The sequence below is a fragment of the Myzus persicae genome, unplaced genomic scaffold (genome assembly GCF_001856785.1).
Source record: "Myzus persicae strain clone G006 unplaced genomic scaffold, MPER_G0061.0, whole genome shotgun sequence".
Lineage (NCBI taxonomy): Eukaryota > Metazoa > Arthropoda > Insecta > Hemiptera > Aphididae > Myzus > Myzus persicae.
Genome location: NW_019102619.1, coordinates 1,219,075 through 1,243,686, shown reverse-complemented (window position 1 = coordinate 1,243,686; position 24,612 = coordinate 1,219,075). Strand labels below are relative to the sequence as shown.

General features: G+C 30.7%; 1 protein-coding gene across 6 annotated transcripts in view; it reads left to right on the top strand.

Moving 5' to 3' along the window:
- LOC111032710 (small conductance calcium-activated potassium channel protein 2) overlaps positions 1–23,081 on the top strand; it is a 261,206-nt gene extending 238,125 nt beyond the window's left edge. For 3 of the 6 annotated variants that reach the window (XM_022313148.1, XM_022313152.1, XM_022313147.1), the window contains 7 exons: positions 11,437–11,572; positions 14,344–14,454; positions 14,529–14,656; positions 15,190–15,259; positions 15,326–15,433; positions 17,825–18,263; positions 22,565–23,080. In XM_022313148.1, the coding sequence (XP_022168840.1) occupies positions 11,437–11,572; positions 14,344–14,454; positions 14,529–14,656; positions 15,190–15,259; positions 15,326–15,433; positions 17,825–18,238 (967 nt within the window). In that variant the 3' untranslated portion in view covers positions 18,239–18,263; positions 22,565–23,080. Of the gene's footprint in view, positions 1–9,721; positions 9,858–11,436; positions 11,573–14,343; positions 14,455–14,528; positions 14,657–15,189; positions 15,260–15,325; positions 15,434–17,824; positions 18,265–22,564 lie in introns of those variants that run through there. The other 3 variants (XM_022313151.1, XM_022313149.1, XM_022313150.1) reach the window with 3 other exon arrangements.
- The last annotated feature ends 1,531 nt before the right edge of the window (positions 23,082–24,612 follow it).

Sequence of the window (24,612 nt, the reverse complement as noted above, 5' to 3'; positions counted from 1 at the left end):
CTGCAGTGGCGTTGAGTACGGACTTTGTGGAGGTGCTCATTAAACCACCTAATATATTATGCGCCGGCAAAAACAGTTAATTGAATCATAAGACTACAGATATACAGAGCTCCACTTAAATTTAAAATTTACGAATTATTATTTTTTTTTAAATCGTCATTACAACCGAGATTGATTTAGATTTTAGACAAATTCTATTTAGTTTTTTGTGCTAGCATTTGCCGAATATCGTGAAAATCAAATACTCAATTTTAGTATTTTTTTTTTTTTGAAAAAATAAAAGTTATCTTAAATATTTCAAAAATTTATAATGGCTGTGTTACGTTAATACGTATATAATGTCTATCTATATTTATAGTCACAATTGAAACACATTTTTTAATAGAACTCTACGTCACTGTAGTAGTGTAGTATAACTGTATATTGAAATCTACGTACTGGTTATGTTCCGAGGCGATCCTCGGTGATTATTTTTTCGGTCTTATTCATCGTTAGTCTCCGATTCCGCATCGGTACAACTCTTTACGTGCGATTGAAAACGAACAACGCCTTATCGATACTTGATACATGTACATTGTATATATTGATCAACGCTGTCAATCTAATTGTTCGAGTGGTTTTACTTGTTTTCATTGTAATGTAACGGCCGTTTTCCGATTGTGATTCTCGAACATTACGAGAACTCACTATAGTCTATATAATGTTCTCTGTCCGCCGTGCGATCAAAAATAATATTATATTATACATGATAAATACCGCTTTAAGCCAATAACGGTGTATTCTATTATAATATAATATTATTATTGTAATAGGCACGTGCCCATCTTCTGTGTAACAAAAACAATACTATATTTAATATCGTTTTGCAACAGTTCAAGGTGACGTCCGACGCGACCGGTCATATTATTAATTGGTGATCAGACGTTTGTGTGTAGTATTGGTAGTTCTGTTGTAGGACTGAGACATACGATATATTACTTGAACAAGAAAATAACTTATTACATTTATTATTGTGTCTTTCCATAAAGACGTATCCTAAACCTCCGTCAAACAGATGACCATCGCGAATATCGGTAGAATGAACAGTGCTACCTGGTGGTTAATATTATGTATTCGAAGTTTTTGAAGCAATCTCGATGGCGATTACAAACTTAGGTATATATGTATGGCATTGCTTGGTATTTTAACTGTTAAAAGGACGCAATATTTTCCACTCACTTAAAGTATACAGTATATACTATATAGTGGTCGAGCAAAACTAAAAACATCGTTTTTGCCAAACAATCGACTAAACTTGTACCAAACGCGTTTTTGCTCTCTTTCTACATTTTATTCCTCGGCACGTTGAACAAATGTCGGTAAAAATCCAAACCTTTTTCATTAGAGTACATACATAATATATACACACATATTGTGTTTATATATATAAAATTCAATTGTACCCCTCGCGTTTGGCACAGTAAAGTGCTTTTTTTTTATAAAAATGTACTCATGCAATATTTGAACAGTCATGTTATTTGAAAATAGCATGAACTAATTCTTCAGAGACGACGACCAGACATTGTAATTAAATTAAATTCCGTCATTGAAATAACTGAAACGTGGTAGCACGTCACGTTAATATTTCATATGAATATTATCAAAAACTCATATATTTAACTACTTGTAAGTTGTAATAAATAATTAGAAATAAGAATAATATTTTTAATCACCAAACAGTTGCGAATAATTTTTAAACCGCAAACATAAGAAGTATGCTCGTGTTAACCGTTGATACGTCAATAGGTACGTCATAACATCTATTCAAATCTCTCGAAACAACAATATTATAGTGTTTCGTAATACTAACAACGAACCCGCGCTTTGCTGTGTACTGTACTACTGTGTTTGGTTCATATTTTGATTACAAGCGGTCATTCTAATTAGACGAAACCCCAAATCGTTCCAAACATTAAATACAGTATATACATTATACACTCGTGTATTCACTACACAACGCCCGACTAGTTCCTAAAAGGAAAAACTAATCAATGTACATTTGTACGCAGTACTTTTTCGGCAATTCATCAGTAAAAAAAAACCCAACACGAGCGTTTCCAGTCCCCTAAACAAAATCACGATATGACATTAGACAACGCGTACACCGATAAATTTAAAACCTAATAACATTAACACTTATAGTAAATCAGATTCATTCCAAAAAACATCAGAGAATATTTTTTTAGTGCCTATTTTTTTATTTATTTCCGCACCACGTCCTGCTGAGGATATTATTGAAGACACTCGTCTAGTCGTGTGACGCGCTCGTTCACGACGCGCTACTATTCATATACATACATAATATATCACATATGTATCAAATTGTTTCGATACAAAATTCGTGTACACAACTCCTCCCACCGGACGTTTTGGCAAAACTTTGCACAAATCTCAACTCCATTTATCGAACTTAGAAATAACAACATTTACCACCAGTAATTTGCATTGTATACCTTCCTACAACGGAGGTATGCAGGTTATATGTGTTAAATTGTACACTCTAGAAACAAAGCAAAACCGAAAACCAATAAAAATAAATAAACATAAGACCTTATTCGGAGAGTTTTTCATTATCTATAGGTTACATAACCAATAGTTTGGTTTTCCACTTTAAAATATATAGTATTAAATACAGGAGTTAGGAGTTTAAAATGTTTGACGGATATTTCCTATGGTTTTCGGACACAATTTCAAAAACAATAATATGAGTTGTAAGACATTTTTCAAATGTTCATTATTTTTCTGAAAGTAATTTACCTCTTAGGTACAAATGAAATATTATTGTCCGTATTCAAAAGGGGGTCAGCCTAAAATTCCACTGAAATATTACTAAATATCATTATCCAAAGACTTTTTATATTTCTTTTCGAGTTACCCAATAGTACACCATAAAGATTTGAAAACTTATATTTTTCAAGACAACTATTCTTGATATTTGGACCCTCGACCTTACATACCTAACCTTCTCATACAATGACAATGGCGTTTATGTATTTCTTTAAATTGTAAGCCCGCAATTCAGGGCAGTCAGCTGACTGTACACATTTCAGATATTCACCCAGAAATTTGAATGAATGAATTTCACTCATATATTTTAATAAAGAACAGTTTTTACACATTTAAACTTTGACAAAGCATATTTAAACTAGTTTGATAAATCATATAAATAATACCAAGAAAATATTACATGGATACACTATTATTACTGAATGTACATTGTCAGCGAACTATTTGTTTTCTCTATCCTACCCAACATAGATAAAAATATACAACCTAGTAAAATATTTATTTTTAGTTTTTGAGTAATCTTAGGGTAAAATCTCTTATTACAAAACTCATAGAAAATAATATTTTTGAGTGTATGACGTATCAACTTTTCTAAATGTTGTTTCAAAACAGTTTAATATTCATTTAAATGTACAAAACTTTTTGTTTATTTTAGAGTCAAATAATAATAAAATATAATACTGACATGTTAAACCCTCAAAAATTGTATACCCCATCAGTTTTGAAATACTTCTCAAAAATCATAAAAACGATTTTACTTAAATGCATTTTATCTATTTAGCACACGGGTCTGAGAGAAAGAACAAATATTGTGCTGACATCCTTTTGACTGTTTAGTCAATACTGACTCGACGTCAATAAAACAATGTGAATATGTTTATGATATAAATAGCTTAAATTTAGTCTAAATGTTGTGTTTTCTCGACGATATTGAAAAGTATTAGGAATTTTGGATTTAAAATTATTAGACTCCATCTCGACTGGATCTAATTTGCTAACAGAAATTGTTGACCACTCCGAAAACTGACAGGCACAGTTATATAAAAAAAACATATATTATTGTAAGCTAACACATTAATCTCATCGCTCAGAATCAAAAATTGAAACCCTTTTTGACTAACTTTACATAGATAAGGAAAATCATAATTTAAAAAATGTATTAATGTATAATATTTTATTGTTTAATAATAATAACATTTTTTTTTACACAAGTCATACTTTTTAGAAATGGTGATTTTACCCAATATATAAAACACAAATTGCTAAATTTTTAACTCACGACGAGCGAGTAACCGCGATATTATGTTTGTCGGCGAAACAGTGAAAAAAAAGTCAAGACAGTCATCGCGGCCATTCTTCCCTCGTCCGTTTCTCGATTGTATTTTTGTTTTTCATTTCCTTTTTTTGTTTTGCGTCCACGAGTGTGTATATGTATAATGTCGTGCAATACAGTAAGACGAAATTCTAGCCGTGAATCTCTATCCCATTTTCACTGTTTCACAAGTGTGTGTTATATAGTGTAATACTACAGTTGCGAAACGAGTCTTGATCACCTCCGGGCCGTTTCCTGGGGATTACACGCCGGCGGAGCTTTAAAGTAGAATGCGCAGGGCCACCTGCATTATTCACAGGATCCATGTAGGAATAGACACTTTCATGCGCTGTTATTAAGAAATTATTAGAATTGTTTGTATATTATACAGGTACTTTATAACATGGGTGCGTTTGGAAAATCCAAGAAAACCCTTGGTAAAATAATCATGAATATAATATAACGTCATAAATATCAAGTGTTATTGTTAACAAGCCGATGATGGTCATACGTATTTTTGTGTCATGTTATTGTAATTTGCAATTGTGCCCTCAAAATTGTTTTCTACATTTTTCAAAATCTAAGTGCTAACAATAACTTAACCTATTTTTCGGTACATTTATAAAATGTACTCAAACGTGTTATGATTTTTTTTTATATAGGAGCAATCAGTTTTTCAATAACATGTAGGTAAATTTAAAAAAAGAGTGCAAAATCAGTTTTTCAATTTTTTAAAGGTCCCAAAACGGGGTAATATTTTCATATTTTAAATATGTCCACGAATGGTTTATCAAATTACAGATAAAAATTTCCGAAATTTCCACAAACAATTATCATCTACAATATAGTTAATGTGTGAATTTTTGTTATGTTAGGTCCAAAATGTGAACAATTTCCTGAATAGCAGTATCTACAGTTCGCTTACAATTATTTTGGATGATATTTAACTATGAAAATACAAATATACTACTTTGTAGTCAGCATTTTCTACATTTTACGGAAAACAAACTATTACAATATTCTATATTTATCCAACAAATTAAGCATAAAGAATGTTATTTTTGTGAAAAAAAAAATCAAAAGTTTGTGATCAAACGTGTGGCACAAAAAAAACATGAGTTACATTCCGTACGAGTAACTGATTTTGAAAAAAATCGGAAAAAATTCGAGTTTTTGTGTTCAATATGGCATGAAAAATACCCGAAAAATGTGTGTGCACACATAATAATATTCAAAATGTTTTTTTTATTTATTTTTAATACGATTTCGTACGACTGAATAGGAACTAAATTCCACGCGAAAATAACCTCCTGTATTCTATTTACTAGTGAATCTGAATTTTAAAAGGACATAGTGATTGAATGTTATTAAGAATAAAAATGGATGAATTTTACACTTTGAACTGTTGCAAAACCTCTGTTAAATATCGAGAACAGAAAATACTTTTAGACAGTAAATGTCAAAATATTTTTAAAACATATGTTAGTTTTCGTCGAACAAGAGGCGCAAAAATAGACAGTAACACAATTTCAGAACATCAACAAACAACACTATTATTTTACCGTTAAATAATTAAGTTAATATTTTTTATTTTTTATCCATTCTACTGAGCATTTTGAACCAAGAACATACCAGCCCTACAACCTAAAATAACAACATACTAACATAATATAGGTTTATATATTGTATAATAAAACAACCGGTAATAGTTCTGTGACGCTTATTATCAGGTTATATATTTATTAAACTAAAACAATGCGAAATAAAAGCGTTGGGATAAAAATCCACTGATCAACTGAATACTAAGGTAATTAGAAATTATTACGTCTTATTTAAATTAAAACTATTTCTACACAGAATAATTACAAGGTAATTTTAATAACAACAAATCAATAATTAAATTTAACTCCTGAGATTTAAAACCTATTTTTAAAATGGTCATAATCTCTAACTTGTTAGGAATAATAGGTTGTATTTATCCTGTATTTTATTCATGAACCGTAATGTTGCCAAGTAATTATTCACTCGCCACCAGGGTATACATAACTATGAAACAAAAGAGAGGCGTTCCTCGTTCGTCGTGCTTCGAATGTTCTTCCAGTTAACTGAGTTTATCTAAAACTCTACATTTATAAATCAAATATAACTTAAAACACTAGTCATATAGCCCTACAACTAAATGTATACAAGGGTGGAAATGTTTAAGGGAAGGCTAATTGAGTTTGGAGACATCCGTCACTACCAACAGGTTTATCTAAATACAAACACTTTTGAGTATTATATGACATTAATACTAAACCGTATATAATATCAATATCAACGCGAAAGCCAAGTGCAAACTACAACAGATTCAGTTTTCGTAAATCATCTTCAGACGTAAACATGTTTTTATTGTTTTAAGTAATTATTAGAGCAATTAAATAAGACATTAGTAATTAAGAGTGGGTGGTTAGTTAACGTGGGGCGTAGGCGATAAGAGTTAATACTTGATTGTGTAAACACTGTGGTACAAATAACGTAGTCATAATATTTACATAAAAAACAATTATTATTTTAGTTTTAATATGCACAAAAATAACAACATTTGTGATCTAATAATAGATCCACTTTCGAAATTATAAGAGTTATACTAATGTACAATGATTGGTGATCAATTACTTTTCTAATGTTACTATTATAATTTTCCATCATACGTGAAACTAACAGAGAAAAATCGGTTTTTTGTTATAATTATACTTAACAGAGTACCTATTTGGTCTTGATAATTTCCCCGGAGCTTTACCATTAAAACTTTTTTTTTAAACCTTGATTAAGTATTCTTCAAGATAGATCATGCATATTTTAGTTCTCTAATCTCAAAATGTTCTTCTCTCACTCATAATTCTTTGGGATTCTAATAAAATATTAATTTGAAAACTCTGCGGTTTCGATATTTCATGGTATTTTGAACAAAAATAAATCCATTAAACTGTGTAGTTTGTGTGGCTAAGTAAAAATAATATAATGTTTTTTTTATGTATAAAAAACAATATATTCAATTCAGTTCAGAAGATTTACAAATAAATAAATTATAACTTCATTCTAATACTAATTAAACTGCACAATAATACATTCAATTTTTAAACCAAAAACAAAATGTTTGCAGCTTTTTTTAATTTCAAAATACTTTAGTTGTATAACAAAAAAAGCTGTATAAAACCATGCTTAAATATCTAAATATAGGTATACAGACTAAAATTTATAAAATTAAATATGATAAAAACAAATTTTAATGGAATAAAAATGTAGTATAATAACTAAGCTATTAATCTCCCTTCAAAAAAAAAAATGTTGGGAAAATATTTACAAACAATGTGAGTCATTTGCAGTGTAATAAATTGTTTAAAGTTGTATATGACTTTCTAAGCGTCTAAGCAGACATTTAATGTCCAGCATTTATCAGTTAAGGAGTTTTATCAATCTTTCAATCCCTCTCAAAATGACATTTTTAACGATCATGAAAACAGTCATACTTAAGTTTTTGTTTTCCAAACGTCGAGATAATATACACTTCGAGTTCGAGTGATTTTGACGCGTCATTTCAGATCTCGAGTATACTTGAGCTAGTATACTTGAGCTTGGAAAACAGTCCACAAGAATAACGAGGAGTTTTTATTTTTTTTTAATTCTGTTTTACTTAGTTTATTCTTTATGTACTAGAGAAAGAGAGTAGAATATTACTACATTAGGACACCCCTTTTTGCTTTTCATCTTAATTATCAATTTCCTTCGAGTTATTTGTGCTTTTTTGTCTGTTAAATTAATATCCGGTTATTTACTTCCGTTCGATTTTATATCTCCATCCATAGCCATTTCAAATTACTCCCGGGAGCAATTATTCTTCCAGACAAACAAATGCACTCGGCGCGTACCCACAAAATAAATAACAATACCAAAAATAATATAGAGGCTGATCTGGTTGGTAGGGGGAGAGCAAGCTCGCATAAAACAGCAATCAAAACTCACTTTTAGAAACGAATAATCATTTTGATTATACTTTCATTAGTAATGTTTATCTGTTGTTCATTTTGTTCCCCCACTACCACAAACCACTACCGTGAATATTATCCGTTGCCTCTTTCGACTTTTCACTGAAAATTTATCGTCGAACCCTTGTCGCCAACGATTTTATTTCCATTAAAATTCCACCGAGATGCACTCGTATGTATAATGTATGTTGTATAGCTGGTAGAGCGAATTTCGGTGGTTTCTCGAGTAATAAATTTGTCCAAATTAAATCCACCAATCCAATTACCGTCCCAGTGAAATCCCTCATCAGAACCTCTGCGGTGAAAACTCAGTAAATGCCAATGAGACATTTTTATCCATTATTCTAAACTGAATTAGTGTCATTATGAACGGTGTTGTGAAACCTAGTCGTGATGGCGATGGCATAATAATTGTTCCAGCTTACCATCCAAAACAAATTAATGTATTTAAAACGACTAGAAAACCCAATAGTAGCCTACGTGTCTGTTCTTAGGCGTGTAATTGTCATGATTAATGTAATATTATATTATATGATATTCTCAAATTTACACGAAAAGCGTGAATTTAAAAGAAGTTTTCTTTAAAAGAAAATTATCATACCGACCACCTAGTAGTGTAGGCTGCTGTTATATGATGGAATTTTTATTTATATTATATTATATGAAAAACAATAATTTATAAAAGGTTTAATTGTATCATAAATTACACTTATTATTAATGTATACATACACATATAACTTATGAGTTATAACAATTATAAAGTTACACCTTAGAAACGATTAAAATGTGTTTAATATTACTGGAATAAAATGTGAATACAAATATAACACATCTTTCAGGAAACCTTTAACTATATGTTACTCTGACTTTTAATAGGATATTTATTTGAAGATAGCTTCTAATACAATACATAGACATTAATTTCACCAATAATATAACATTATAATGATTTTGTTTAAAGAAAATATCTCTGTAAGAGTAAATAAAATGTATTTTTACAGTGGGCTGGTATGTTAACTGATGTTTAATTGAGTAACCTGTGACTAGTACTTATATAAATATTCACCTTATATTAACTACCTGCAAAATGTAGATACCCTACATAAGATTGCAACACATCCGTTGATTTCTTCTACGGAAATAGCACGTACGTACGTCGTTGATAGATTTTACAATTCCCAGTGGTTTTGTACATTTTTTTATGCGCCATTAAATCCCAAGTCCTAGTCTGTACTGAGATGTTCGTGGTGTAAAGAATAATAATAAATACACATTAATGAACAAAAATAAAATATATATATATATATATATACATCTCCCTCAATATTTTTTCTTCCTCGGAATTTCTTGCTCGTTATTAATCACTGTAATAAAATGTTTGAAAAGTAGTATTACTCATCTTCTTTTTTTTTGCAACTAAATGATTTGATATTTTATTTTGTTGAATACAAAATAATAATAATCATCGAACGCATTATTGCGTAAATGGAGGAGGCAATCTAGCGTCACTGCTACTGTCCTACCAGTAGTATGGACATTGTATATTGCACGCAGGTTCCACGACGAGGACCACGCCAATTACTTGAACTCGATGTGGCTGATAGCCATCACGTTACTCAGTGTAGGCTACGGAGACATTGTACCAAACACGTACTGCGGACGAGGCATCACGCTCTCCTGCGGTATTATGGTAAGATTGATAATGACGAACAAATACACAATACACAATAAACGCGCACACACGACGTGTATGAGTGTGTGTACACGCTCACACTCCACTTACACACACACACACACACACACACACACACAGGACACAAATACACTGACACATATTTACAAACACAGCGCCATCGTGCGCTTTTACTTTTGACAGTATAACCAACCACCAATCCACCTCTTACTCGTGACCGAGAAAGAGAGAATTATTACTTCAAAACTCTTCATCAACAAAAATTAAAATGTAATTAACTTTAACAATTAAAAGCGAACTGTTTACTCTGGAGCTTACAAAATTGGAATTGCGTTTATACACGCGTTTAAGCGCTGTACAACATGGTGTTTTCCGTGTAGTTAGCGAATCCGGAAAGTCGTTTTAAATTTCCCTCCTCCCACCCCCAATTTCCCGTCGCACATAATTCGATTAAGCTTATATTTCGAATAATAACGATCGTAAACCAATTTTAATAGGGGACACACCCAACCAACACTGCCATAGCCACCGCCGCCGCCGTAAATTAATTATGTCCTGGCACGAGCTTCTGCTAACTTTATAGACGCGACACAAAGTTTTAGAACTTTATTTGCTTTAAAAAGCTATTTACATTCATTGGGAACCAATTGAATTGAAAGCTTTCATACGTTCTACACTTGTGTCCAGTTATAATATTTTTTTATTGTACAAAAAGATGGTTTCTTTCTCTGAGGGTGTGGGTGTAATTAAATTCCGAGCACTTGTTAAACACTTTATTATGTAAATGTTTCATTCATCCGTTCAGAATTAACGTACGAAACTTTATGTGTAATACAACATTAACTATTCGAACGTTGCGCACCAATCTTGGATTTAATAACTTCCGAGTATCAATTTTTACTTAAAACATTAACATGTCATTATAACGTCGTATAATGTATTTAGTATATTATAGTCTTTTATGTTATCGTCTCATATAATAACCGTGTTTTATTAATAAAAACCATCGTTAGGAAATATCTAAAATAGTAGGACACCCTATCCATATTTGTATATTATTTATCTGGGGTCCTGTACTATGTCTAACAAAGTCGTATTGTCTGAAATACGATGAAGTTTCGCATCAAAGACTAACGAATAAGTCACGTTTCATAATAGATCTTCTACAAAATAGAAAATACACGCACTCCTGAACTCGTGTTGATATTTCAAAACTTTTTTTAAATGTCATCGTGATTGGATAAACGGGTTAGAACGTATAGTTCTGAATCCCTGGGGCTGATAAACAATCGAAGCAATGAATTTCGTTTAATGTATTTCAGCCAGTATTGTCATACGCGCCAAAAGAGAATTGAAAATGAACTCGTGTCTAAAATTGTGTTATTGTCTTTTTTTACGCATCCTAGTAATAATTTCGATACGGAAACTGTACATATCGATGTGTTTTTGGAGTCGATAGGAGAAAGATAATAAATCGTGGTTCATAAGAAATATTGTAATATTTATAATTTATAATTTAATTTTTTTACTGGGATTGGGTTGTGATCAATACTACACTGTGTCTGGGGCTCTGTAGGTTTCATGATGAAGATCACGCTAACCTGCTGAACTCCATGTGGTTCATAGCGATCACGTTCCTGAGCGTGGGCTTCGGAGACATAGTGCCAAACACTTACTGCGGTCGTGGCATTGCGGTCACCACTGGCATAATGGTAAGACCGACTCCAGAACAACCAAACAAATATCCCAGTGGCCTCAAATTTAGTGACCAAATAGTCTATCCAGCCGATAGCGTCAAAAACTTCTAGCGTGCTTGCTTGGAAAATGCATTAAATTAATTTAGGAATGAATACCATTGAGCGATGTCCAAATGGATTTAGATTTTAGAGTAGATGAATTGATTGGAAACATGATACAGCTAGCGTCTAAGGGATTCATAGAAAATAAACTTTTTAGTTTTAAACTATGTGTATTGTATATAATTATAAAAAAATAGAGATTAATGTACCCATAGTGTTGTCAAACATTTATATATATTCCACTAGCGAAAAGAAGACTATTTAATAGCGAATCAGAATATAATAACTGGTGAGATAAAATATTATTAACTTTTTATGTATTCAATCAAATTTTTTAATGACACAAATATTTTCTACATTTTCATAATTAATGTTACACGCTCCCTAATAACAATAGATACTTTTGATGCAGCAACCTATAATTTTAATGCTTAGATTTAAAATAAAATTATTTTCTGAAAATATTTATATACGTTTACGATTTATCTGATATTTGACTTTGGTTAATGGTTATTAATTATAAATATTTAATTATATAATTATAGTTAAAGCAAAAAGTCTGATATTAGATTATTGGCAATTAGGTGCATCGACATTTTTTTAAATATAATGGCTTAAAAAATTTAAAATTATACGTTGCCATTTAAATTTGAAATTTGATACTGTTTTAAAGACGAGGGGAATATGAGAAATTATTAATGTAATTTAACGTAAAAGGAGCGTTACCGTAAACAGTTTTGAAAAATGTATGCTAAATAAAATTGATGAATATTTTCCGAGAAATGGCATATTTTACCTACAGAAAACCATCCTGTATGTAAATATATATAAACATCATACATATTATACTTTGTTTTCCAACTCTACATTCTTCCTCTAGCATCAAACATGGTTTTATATGAATCCCTTTGATATAACAATAATAATAATTACATGTAAAAGCGTTTCAAAGCAATTATTTTAAGGACCGCTCATATGATGCAAATTCCAAGTGTCTTACTTGAACATTCCGAACACCATGCAAAGCGCGTAGAAGCGCTTTATAAATATATAAAGCCCCTTGTACAGTAGTTTCAATAGCGCTTTAGATACAATAATATTATAGATATTTCGTAATTGATGTATAACATTGTTGATACCGTTGTGAAAATCACATGTGATATTGTACAATTGTGTTGCAATTATTTATTATTATTATTATTATTACTTAGAAATTAGACACTTCTACATGTGTAGACGCACTGTCTTAGATTTAGGTGTAAACACCATAATATAACTACCTACAAAAAAATTATTATAAATACTACAGTCGCTGACACGGCGTCCTGAGTAGGCAAATGTGGTGTCTCGATGCACTGCAAACGGATATAATTATACCATCCCCGTTTAATTTGAAAATTCATGCCACTATAATATTATAATAATTAGTTGTTAGATAATGTTTGTATTATATGATAATAATTGACTAATTAAAAATAAAGACAAACAGGATAGTATGAACTATTTTTGTATATTTTTTATGTGAACACTAAACATATCTAATCGCCATGCAATGTCAAATGTATCACGCTTTGTCTAACACTATTTTGCCTCATTCACGTTTCAAGAAAATAAAACATGGGCTTTAAAACAAAACGAAAACTCCACTACAATCATAATAATGTGTAAATAATTTTTCGATTTTTCACTAACCCGGGATGCACGTTGTAATATTATTTTATTTTTAAGTATAACTGTACAGGAACTTCTTTGTTTAATATTGCATGAACATAATAATAATATAATATGGTTAAGTGGGCATTCAAACGCTTGTTGATTTGTATAAATTTAAAAAATGTGCACTCGATTATTTTCTACAAGAATACTTAATGTTTAGAGGTCGATATAGTGTACATCCAAACACGAAACACCGAAATTTATTCGATGAGATGGAGCACATCTGTAACTGTAGTACAACGACTCCAAATACACATTGATATTATAATGGAACATGCTTTAATTTTCCACGGTCCCAATTATTTTGCCAAATGCCAACACTAATGATATTTTAATTCTACGTGGATGAATGAAAGAACAAAATAACATACTTTATTTAAACGTCAACCGAGCAGTGGGCCTTATTACTGTGACATCGAAAATTGGATCGTACCAATGGACTTTTTCGATAACATCTGTTACCTAGTCCTTACTGTCAATCAGAGTTAAACAAAAGAGTTAAACACTACGCTTTTAATAAATTTAACTAATTAATTAAATTATAAAAATAAGCATTAATTTCTACTAGTACATAAAGCCTTTTAAATTGCATGAATAGAGCTATTATATTATAATATATTATATTATCATTATTATTGTTATTATTATTATTATTATTATTATTATTACTATCATAACATCATCATCGTCGTTCTAAACAGAAAATATTTTTAAAAAATGTACCCCACTTACGGTTTTTGTTATTCTTTAACCATCATCAATCATTTATAAAACAAACTTCCACACAAACTTATATTTATAACTTTGCATGAACAAATTTATGTTGGCTTTGATCATCAAACACAATAAATAGACAACTATACTAACTATAATGTAGTGTTGTTTTTCTCCTTCAAAATTTGTCCTCCAATTTTATTTTGACCATCAATGCTGGTCTTAAATAACTATGGATTAAATGATGTTTCCAGGGTGCCGGGTGCACAGCTCTTCTAGTGGCTGTTGTGTCACGAAAGATGGAACTGTCTAGGGCAGAGAAACATGTCCATAATTTCATGATGGACACTCAACTTACAAAACGAGTACAATATTAAATAATTTATATACTATAATTGTGAAAGACTTTTTTTTCATCTAAAATATATTTCTTTTTTAGCTGAAAAACGCTGCGGCCAACGTCCTTAGAGAGACGTGGCTGATCTACAAACACACCAGACTGGTGAAAAGGGTGAATGCAGGCAGGGTTCGAACACACCAACGAAAATTCTTGTTGGCCATATACGCGTAAGTCTATTAAAATTCAATAATACCCGAAACGCTTGTCGGCCATCAAAAGAAATTCTCTGCAGAAGAACTATTACCGGCTTAAACGACTTAAAAACAGCCTTAAAATGGCATTCGTTATATTGTTCGTGTACAATTATATTTTGTCTTTAAACATTCTATTATCGTGTTCGTAACACACAGTATATTCAAATGCATTTCTTTTTCGCGACTTTACAGAGTTGAATAGAAAATAATAAGTTGTTCCAGCTCAACGCGCTTGTGATAATTAAATACTAGTAGTTTCCTGATGAACAACTACATGACGTACACAAACCCTTTTCAATTAAACTCTTCAATTAAAACAACCGCACTGCCCTCGAGGGGATAACAAGAGTTTTTATTTTATCAACAATCGTATTCCAACCGAATGCGAACATTTTTCAAGTAGACAGTTTGAAAGATAATACTCGATACATCCACCGTAGGACCACTGCGTGAAACTCGGGTGTTATGTTTTTAGTTTGAGATAAATATTTTCGTGTTTACCTCAGGTTGAGAAAAGTAAAAATGGACCAAAGAAAATTAATGGACAACGCAAATACAATAACAGACATGGCCAAAGTGAGTAACAGAAATTACCTCCACCGCAACAATAAATATGGAGGATAATGATTGATATATTTTTAGACGCAGAACACAGTTTATGAAATTGTATCCGACATGAGTAATCGATATGATGCGTTTGAAGAACGTTTGGTGAATCTCGAAGATAAACTGGTAGCCTTACAAGAACAGGTAAATAATATAATTCCATATTGTTTATTGCTACATCATTGTCATTCCCAGTTGGGATTACTATAAAATACTATCAATTTATACGTTTATTATACGGTGTACGTGCAACATCGTGTTCGGAATATTAAACATTTTATTTTTAAATCAATTACAATAAAAAATAATTCTTCATCGGTACGGTACTTAAAGATTTATTTACAGTCACAGTTATACGGGTCTACAGTTTCGTTGAAATCATTTTGTTTTGTTATTATAACTAAGAATAAAGGAATTTAATGAAACATAATATTAAACAACAATTTCAAGTCTCAATGAACCATGTCTAAATAAAATATAAATTATTCAGCCATCAATTCCGTAAATTATTTTGCATGACCGAATGCATTCAATGTATTTCAATCAAGTTATACAACTACAATTACATAACACAGTGTTACACCAAATTATATTATTATGTAATTGAAACTTTGATTAATTTTCTGACGTATTTGAGGTTTATAATTATAACTACCGTTTTACATTTTAATTTATAAACAATTAATTCAATTAATTTGAATATTATATAATTATAATATATTGTTACAATTTTTGTATTATTCAGAATTTATACATTTGCCTTTATTTACACCATCATTATTCTTTAACAAACAATTATTGTTTTACGCTTTAGTACAGAATCTCTTATTGGTCTTTAAACTGCCAAGTAATTAGGTCAAAAATAATATTTTTTTTTATCAAGCTTAAGAAAATTAAAGAGTTGTTTTACAAAAAAAAGTTTGTTAATGACTTCCAACCGAGCGGATTTTTTTTTGATAAATCTTTAAAAAAAAATAATAATATCCTAAAAAGATAATAATCCTAAGCGCTTGCCAAATGTCAGAAAAAAATTCCACTTCATTACACATATTCAAGTGATTGAACCCCATCTAAATTTACAACGCTATAACGGCTTTCACGGGGTGGAAAATATGGATATCGGTTAAATGCCTTTTGTCCAATTTTATTTCCACGACATTCGAATTAAGATCCTTATCATGGCATGGCACGCAAGGAACCTTTTAAATGATTTGTCAGTGTGAACTGTACACCGAAAAGCCTGACTGAATCAGGACTACGGAGATAGGTACTGTTATCATTAGTCATTAGTCATAATAATATTACACGAATATTTGCCAGAGTGCTTCATCGTTTGGTTTGACGGTGTTCAAATTAAATTTGTCTTGTAATCGAAATGACAACATCCGAAAGCGTGTCTTGCACATCCGATCTCACCCTTGATATCTGAAGCTGTTTGGGGAGTGGTTGTTGGGAGATAGTGTGAGAGTGTAGGAGGAAATTACATGACGTGCAGGTAAAATTTTACTCGCAAGACAGTGTCATCCGAACTGTCAAACACTCAAATGTCGTCATAAGCTCTCTAAAATCTCCATCAAATCAACTTTTTAGTTTTTTCTCAAGCAATCGTTTTTATCACCGGTACAATATTAATGTTTATGGAAACACTATTGTTATTAATTGTTACCGATCGACGGGTGGTAAACATGAAAGCGGATTTCTGCGTTTTTATTACATTCGTTGATATTTGTTTACATGCATTTTAATCATGGTTTAAACTTTAAACTCTGACAATTATTATCGTATAGCCGAGTACAAATAATAAAAATATAAAGTATTATATTCTCTTGCAATGAATGTATTTTCGAATTTTATTTCATCGTAATGTTTATAAGTAAATGAATACACTACATCAGCTAAGTACCATTAAAATGTCATAATCAAGCAAGAACTGTCTATTTTTGACATTTATACGCATATATATTATACAAATAGTTGCTCGTATATGAAAAACTTCTGTTCAATATTCATAAAAGAATTTTATTTTAAAAAAACAAATATACTCAATATACCTACCTAATCGATTCTTTTAAAAATAAACCCTAATTTTCTCGAAAAATACTAACATTTTAGAAATGTCATTTTCTCATATCATGATTAAAATTAAAATTTTATTTTTATCATTATAAGTTTTTACATTTTTAAATCGCAATATGCATTTTTAATTTCATATTCAGAAGCAGAATATATTTTTGAAAATTTCAATAGATGAAAACCGAATATATTTTGAACTTTATTAATTAGTTATAACCTATTAGAATTTAACGGCGCGACGAGCTGATGAGAGGAGTAGTAGAATAACATTATGTGGAATTCCCTTGTTTTCATACACTGTCGGCCAATTTAATGGTGTTGGAATGCTTGTCCGTAAATTCCACAAAATGACGAAATAGGAGGAGCATAATATGGAGGGTAGAAAATATCAATGTAGAATTTGGGTGACGTACACGCGTTCCAACAATCAATAAAAAAAAAATGCTTGACATGTCTACGCAGCTGGAGCTGTTGCCGGAGATCCTGACCCGGTGCATAGCGCAGAACCAGCAGAACCAGCAGAACACCAGCAACCTGTCGTCGACGACGGAGTCCAGGCGCAATTTCCTGCACCCGGAATCTGCGGCCGCGGTGGCCACCGGCGGTCTGATGCAACCGTCCGTCTCGTCTCCGGCGGGCAGCATGACCGGCGTCGGCGGAAACCCGCTGATGTTCCCGTCGTCCTCGGGCGCCGCGAGCGGCGGCATGATGTTGGCCATGGGTAACGGATCGACGGTCATGTCCCACTCGCGCAGCGTGCCACCGACCGGTGCCGGCGGCGCGTCCCATTACCACTGGCCCACCAGTCCCATATTGCCGCCAATCAGCAGCCGGACGCCGCATTTAGTGCCCGAGCCCATCCAGCCGTCCAGCTGAGCCCACGCCCGACCGCCGCCCATCGGTAATTATTATGTTCTTATGATATAAATGATTGTCACACCACGTCGGGTTATTTTAAGACGAACGCCCCTATCCCATGTTTTTGGGCACAGTATGAATTGAAATAAGTGTAAGTTGCACGTGAATTTAAAAATTGTGTTTACTTTAAATTAATAATCATACTAATTGCATATTCTCCCAAAACGGTTAATCAATGTATCGGGGCTACAGCCTACAGGTAATAGGTTATATTATGTGTAATGCGTATTATATTATAAACATATTTTCAATTTAAATTTTCTAATAGGTGTTCATGTTTATAAATAAATTTATTTATTTAACGTAGTTACGTTACTTAGTTATTTGAATCGTAACTTTTTATTAATAAATCAAATTGCAGATAAACCCAACGTAGTGTGCTATTGTTATTTTATTTTCAGTCTTGTTGTGAATTATGGTTTTTAGTACTGTAGGCGCATCGTTGCATTCATTGTCTTAGACTTACATTAATAATACATGATAATATTTTAATATTATAAAAACCATAACGTTCTAATAAAATCTGTGTAAAAATAATAAAACTAAGCGGCACAGCTTCAAGAAAATTAGCCATAGAAATATGTTTAAAAAATGAACTTGTTATTTCTTAAGTTCCTGAATTAAACAATTATATTATGACATTAGAATACACTAACGGCCATTAATATGATTGTGAGTAGGTAAAAAATTAGTATTTAACGTTGGCATCACATCTGCATTATAATTACCACCCTCGTCCATCGTTACCTACCCGTAGTTTATATTATATGCATCAGTACGTAGATTATTTACTTTATTTACCGTCTACTACGCTGCCTGTATCAAAGGTGTATCGATTACTGTCATCGCCTAAAGTGTTTAATCTCGCCCCACCGTATCGTAAAATGAGACCGTTCTCGTTATCGACCTTAGCTTTTGTTATCTCCGCTTTGCCTCTAGGCTTTATTATAATGCCATAATGGTAAATGTAGGTACCCACCTGCCACGTAGTACCATTGAACTTTTCGTATGAAAAAAAAACTGATAGTATTTACAGTAGGTAAGCGAAATCTGTTACACTTTCGGAGAGAGAAAAACCTAGTCTTAAAATCAATAATTTTAATGCGTGCTTGGGCGGGAGTCGTGAATAACCGAATTTGCGTCTCGCGTCTTTGCACTCTTTTGCAGAGCACCATGTGAGTGTTCTGCAACAGTGGGTATAAAATGGTTATTATCCGGAATCGCTCGAATTTAATAACACAGATGCAAGCGTTTGTAATTAATTTCGGTCCGTCGCTAAATCTATTATAAACTATATATATATCTACACCGGGTAGTGCAGTGCTTTTAAACATGACAGTAACCCATTATTCATAAGGATAAATGCGATTCCGATACTACATACCTATATAAAATGTAGAAACCAACTGCAGTAATACGAGTGCTGCTGCAGGCCGACCAAATAGAATAACGTATTATTATAATCAAATTACAATATATTATCGTCATTTATCGACAAACGTACATGGTGATGTTAATTTAATCCATTCCATGTTGCCGACCTTAAAATGCGGATAAATTGTTTTCAACCGCGTTTTTTTTTTTTTTTGAAAACCTGGTTATTAGTTATAACCAAACATAATTGATTCGTCCGTACAGGTCACGCCACGCTGGTTAATTATTAATTATTTATATATTTTATGTACAGCACTACAATGTCCCTTCATAACTAACTAACAGCACACAGTACACCTACCTATTCCTATTGATTACTGAAAATATGATTTTTAAACCACTATATTATATAACATACCAACTTAATATTATACTACCTACCCACGCCGCTCTGCAGATTGAATGCTGTAACTTCGTGTACACAGTGCATATATATAATAAGGTGCTTTTTTGAATAATTAAATCATCTGGCGTTATACTTAGTATTTACACCTGCAACAAAGAAGCTCTACGGAATTCACCCTATCTCTTTTAGTATCATAATATATACCTATAGCTGTTTTTTCAAAACGCTAAATAGCACAAAAAAACGGTCTTTGTATATCTCACCGAGCGTAAAACAACGTAAAATTCTATTTTTAATTATTAATTAATTTTTCTTTTTTTCAACCCGTCCTATTTAAAACGAAGGTAGATGCACGGTCTTGTTTACTTTTTAATTAGGTCTACCTACATTATTATTATACGGTCGAACGGTATCTACTCCGCACCAACCCTAGAAATGGTGGTTGTTAAGGGAGGGAGTATAGCCGTATAGGTATAGGGAGGAATGTCTAACAGCAGTTCAAACAAAACAACTTTAGTTTGCTGCATATTTCTATTCGTTGGCAAATAAACATAAAAATAATATAGCTCACAAATGTTTTACGGTCTTCGTATAGTTATTAAAGAACAAATATAGGTACTCCATACTCCCGCATATCTACTTTATTTGCATCTGGACACTAATTTTAATTAAGATATCACAAGTTAGGAAGGTAGTTATAGCCTATTACAAATAGATATCTATCAGAAGAAACGACCAAACTGAACGAACTAATTTATTTTTTTTGCCAATTAATGAATTGTAAATCAAAGGTTTAGTTAGTGTTTGTGTAGTGTACACCTGGAGTATACCAGATATCCAGATGTGAGGGACGATTTATTTCTTAAGAAGGATTATAATAAATAATGATTACCTATATTGCGTGATTGTGCGCGTAATACACATTTCCCATCTCTTATTTATTTCGTTTCTTTTTGATTTAAAATATGGAAATAATATAATCCAACAACAATAAGAACGAAAATAAAATTTTATTTGGATGGAGATATACGCTCTTACTTTTTATTATGTTCCTATACCTACCTACGTAATATGGAGCGCTTACAGGCGTCCCGTTTTTCATTCGAGTGTCCTGAGAATAATCAAAAAATAGGATGATATAATGAGACAAAAAATAAAATACAAATAAAAACGTATATGTTAAACTCACTGTGCCGCACTAATAATTTTCAACAGCGACACGCCACACAGCCGTTTTACTCGGTTTTCGCGTACAATCGCGTCACGTACGTCGCATGTATTATGACCAAATCATAAACTTTTCCTCTGGCATTCGACCAAACTCTATTTATCTCAATCTTCAAACGTTGTAGTCATACCCACACCATTATAATGTATAATATCGCTAACCCAAATATATTTTTATATCCACAAGATAGTAAATTGTGTTCATCATAGCGTTTTTCCGTTACACACGCCAAAACCCAGCTTAATCTAAAATACAGCTTTCCCGATGTTTACTCCGGAGCTGAGTAAAAATTATTCAAGTTTTAATTTTTTTCATCACATTATCACACGATTTAATGGGCAATGCCTATGATAAATTATTAGTGGCCATGCAATTTGCAGGGCAGTGCAGTCTATTATAGGTAAATGGATACAACAGATTGATCTGCTTAACTTGCAGCGTTATAACGTTTATTTTGTTAGTAAGTTTTTGAATTTTTGAAATGTTTGAAATTATCATATTCAGTTTGAAGTATGTTTTTAAGTTTTAGACCACTTTACATTTTTACAAACACATACTACTTGCTAGTAAATAGGAACATTATTCATTATTTAATACTAAAAATTAAAAAATTAAAATCTAATTTAAATTTAATTCGAACATTTAAAAGGTATCTTATTTTTAAATCTAGTTTCTTTTAAATGTTGACTGTAAAAACATATATCTAAGTCAAGTGGTTAATTTTTTATAACTCATTTAATTAATTAATTTGAAAAGTAATAACTTTTTAAAAACATATTTAGATTTAAACAAATACCTACCTATTTAAAAAAAAGTTTAAATTGTTTAATTAAAAAGGTTTTTTAAGCCTGGATCAACTTAACCCATAAAAAATAATGAGATTTCAAAAATAATTTTAAAAATAATTTGTAAGACTTCAATAAATATTTTTACAATCAACTTTTTTCTAAAAATCAGATTAACGAATCAGCTTTTTGAATTTTTCAAAAAAATTTAGGTCAGACTTATTAAATTATTTTCAATATTAAAAATAAAAATACAATTTTTTTTATCATAGGTAGGTATGTGTAATTGTGTAATGCAAACATCTGGAAATGATAAACGAAAATGTTAAATATTAATAAGAACAAGTTATTTTTTTTGTCTGGTCTTCTTATTACACCCTTTACAACTTACTCCACTATTTATGTAATTATGTTTGGTGTCGTTACTCGACTAACCACTCGACGTTCATACGTAGATAATAATTTAATCCAACGTTTTTGTATATTTCTAGGAACAAAAATATGTCAGCGTTCATTTTAAAATCAGCCGAACGACTGGGAAAACGATTCAAAATCGTCTACGTACAACTTATATTGACGTTAATATAATAATATTATAAGTATAATAATAAATTATTATTGTTAAAATACTTAAGTAGAATTAATTAATGTTAAACACAAAAAAATACTTTGTTATTTCTACTAGAAATTAGTAAGAATTGCTCAGAATATACAAGTGGATTTTAAAATTACGCATAGGTCACGTTCAACGAGATATGTAGAATTGTATACGCCGAAATGGCTTTTATTTTGATTTTGATTTTTTTAATATTGTTAAAATTTATAAATTTATAAAATTAAATATTAAATTGTAATTATATTATTAAATGTCTTTATAGGTAGGTATTTTATCGCTTTAGAATAATTGCGCGTAACGTACATTATTATATTTTTCTACGAAAATCGATTCTAAATAACCAATAAAATCTTTATAACAATATTAAATAATATTAATATAAATATAAATTAATAATAAAATAATCATCCAAAAAATATATAATAATATATTCGGTAGAGCTTCTTAATGTTTTAAGAATTAAAAATTTGGAATAAAATATAATTTGACTATACATAATAATATATATGGTGTCCAAGCGATAACTCTTGAATGAACGAATAAATTGCTAACATTTTATACACATTACAACAAATACAAAGTTTAAGGGACGTGCACCAAATCCCCGTGGTTAACGTACATTTTATTTTTAAATAATATTGTTCTAGTTTTTAAGTTTCAAGCTAAATTAAAATTACCTTTTTTTTCGTTACACATTTGTTTTTTCTATTCGTTCTTTAATGTTCCGTTATAATTAGGTAAGCAAAAAAAAAAATTAGCTCACAAAAATTGCATAGTATATACCTACTCGTATATACTCCACGTTGTTTAATGAGATACTTGCATTGACTATAATTTAATGAAGTTCAAATGAAATTGAATCACTGTATTTAAAATTTCAACGAAATACATATCATAGTGTTTAATAGGTTTGAGCATAGATGATATTATTTTCTAATAAATCTCAACGACTCGCTGGCAATCCGATAAGTGATTTTACAATATTCGCAAGTTTTTATAAGGGTTCACGAAAACAAAAGGGGACATTTTGAATCAGGACCAAATCCGTAATTTTAACTTAAATATTATATATATATTGCTATTATATTATTATAGTTTATTATAATTAAAATAATTTTAAATATATTCAATGAGCGTTAAGTGTTAAATTTTGAGTAACATACTTACGTTAGGAACTATAAGCTTTATGATATTTCACGTTTTCTTAAAAAAATAAATAAATAATAAAATATTGAAATCAAATATTTATATTATATAGCTATGTTATGACATTGTTATATATTATGATATACCTATATAATATTATATACCTAAATTTATACCCCTGTTATTGTTTACATTTTTCATTAACTTTTTTTAAAACTTATTTAGAAGTGCCTTGAGTTATCTTTAACTTTTACATTTCAATTTGTTATTATTATCATTTATTAATGAATTTAAATTTCATTTATTTGCTGTGTAAAAAGTATATTTTAAAACCCATAAAAGTTAAATGTGCCTTAATGTGCTTAGGCCAAATTAAGTTAATGAATTTTTTTCTAAATATTAAACGTAGAAGGCATTACAATCGATTTAGTATTTTTTTTTTAATTTTAAAAGGGTTGGAAACAGTGCAATGTTTCACGTCCATTTAAAAATTTTCGTTTTTATCAACTTACTATAATAGTTGTATAGACACCGATGACGAACTACTCAATGTTCGAACTCCCGCAGCACAGAAGTAGATTCAAATCGAATAAACAAACAAAATGTATTAAGTAAATTGTGATAGTTGTCTTTTCGGTCACTTCTAAAATAAGCAAAGCCTAAAAGCTATAGAACAAAAATATTTTTTAAAAAACTTGAAGTATTATACTTTTTCCAAAAACTGTACGGAAAATAATATCGCTGCCAACTATCTTACAAAATAATTATTATGAAACC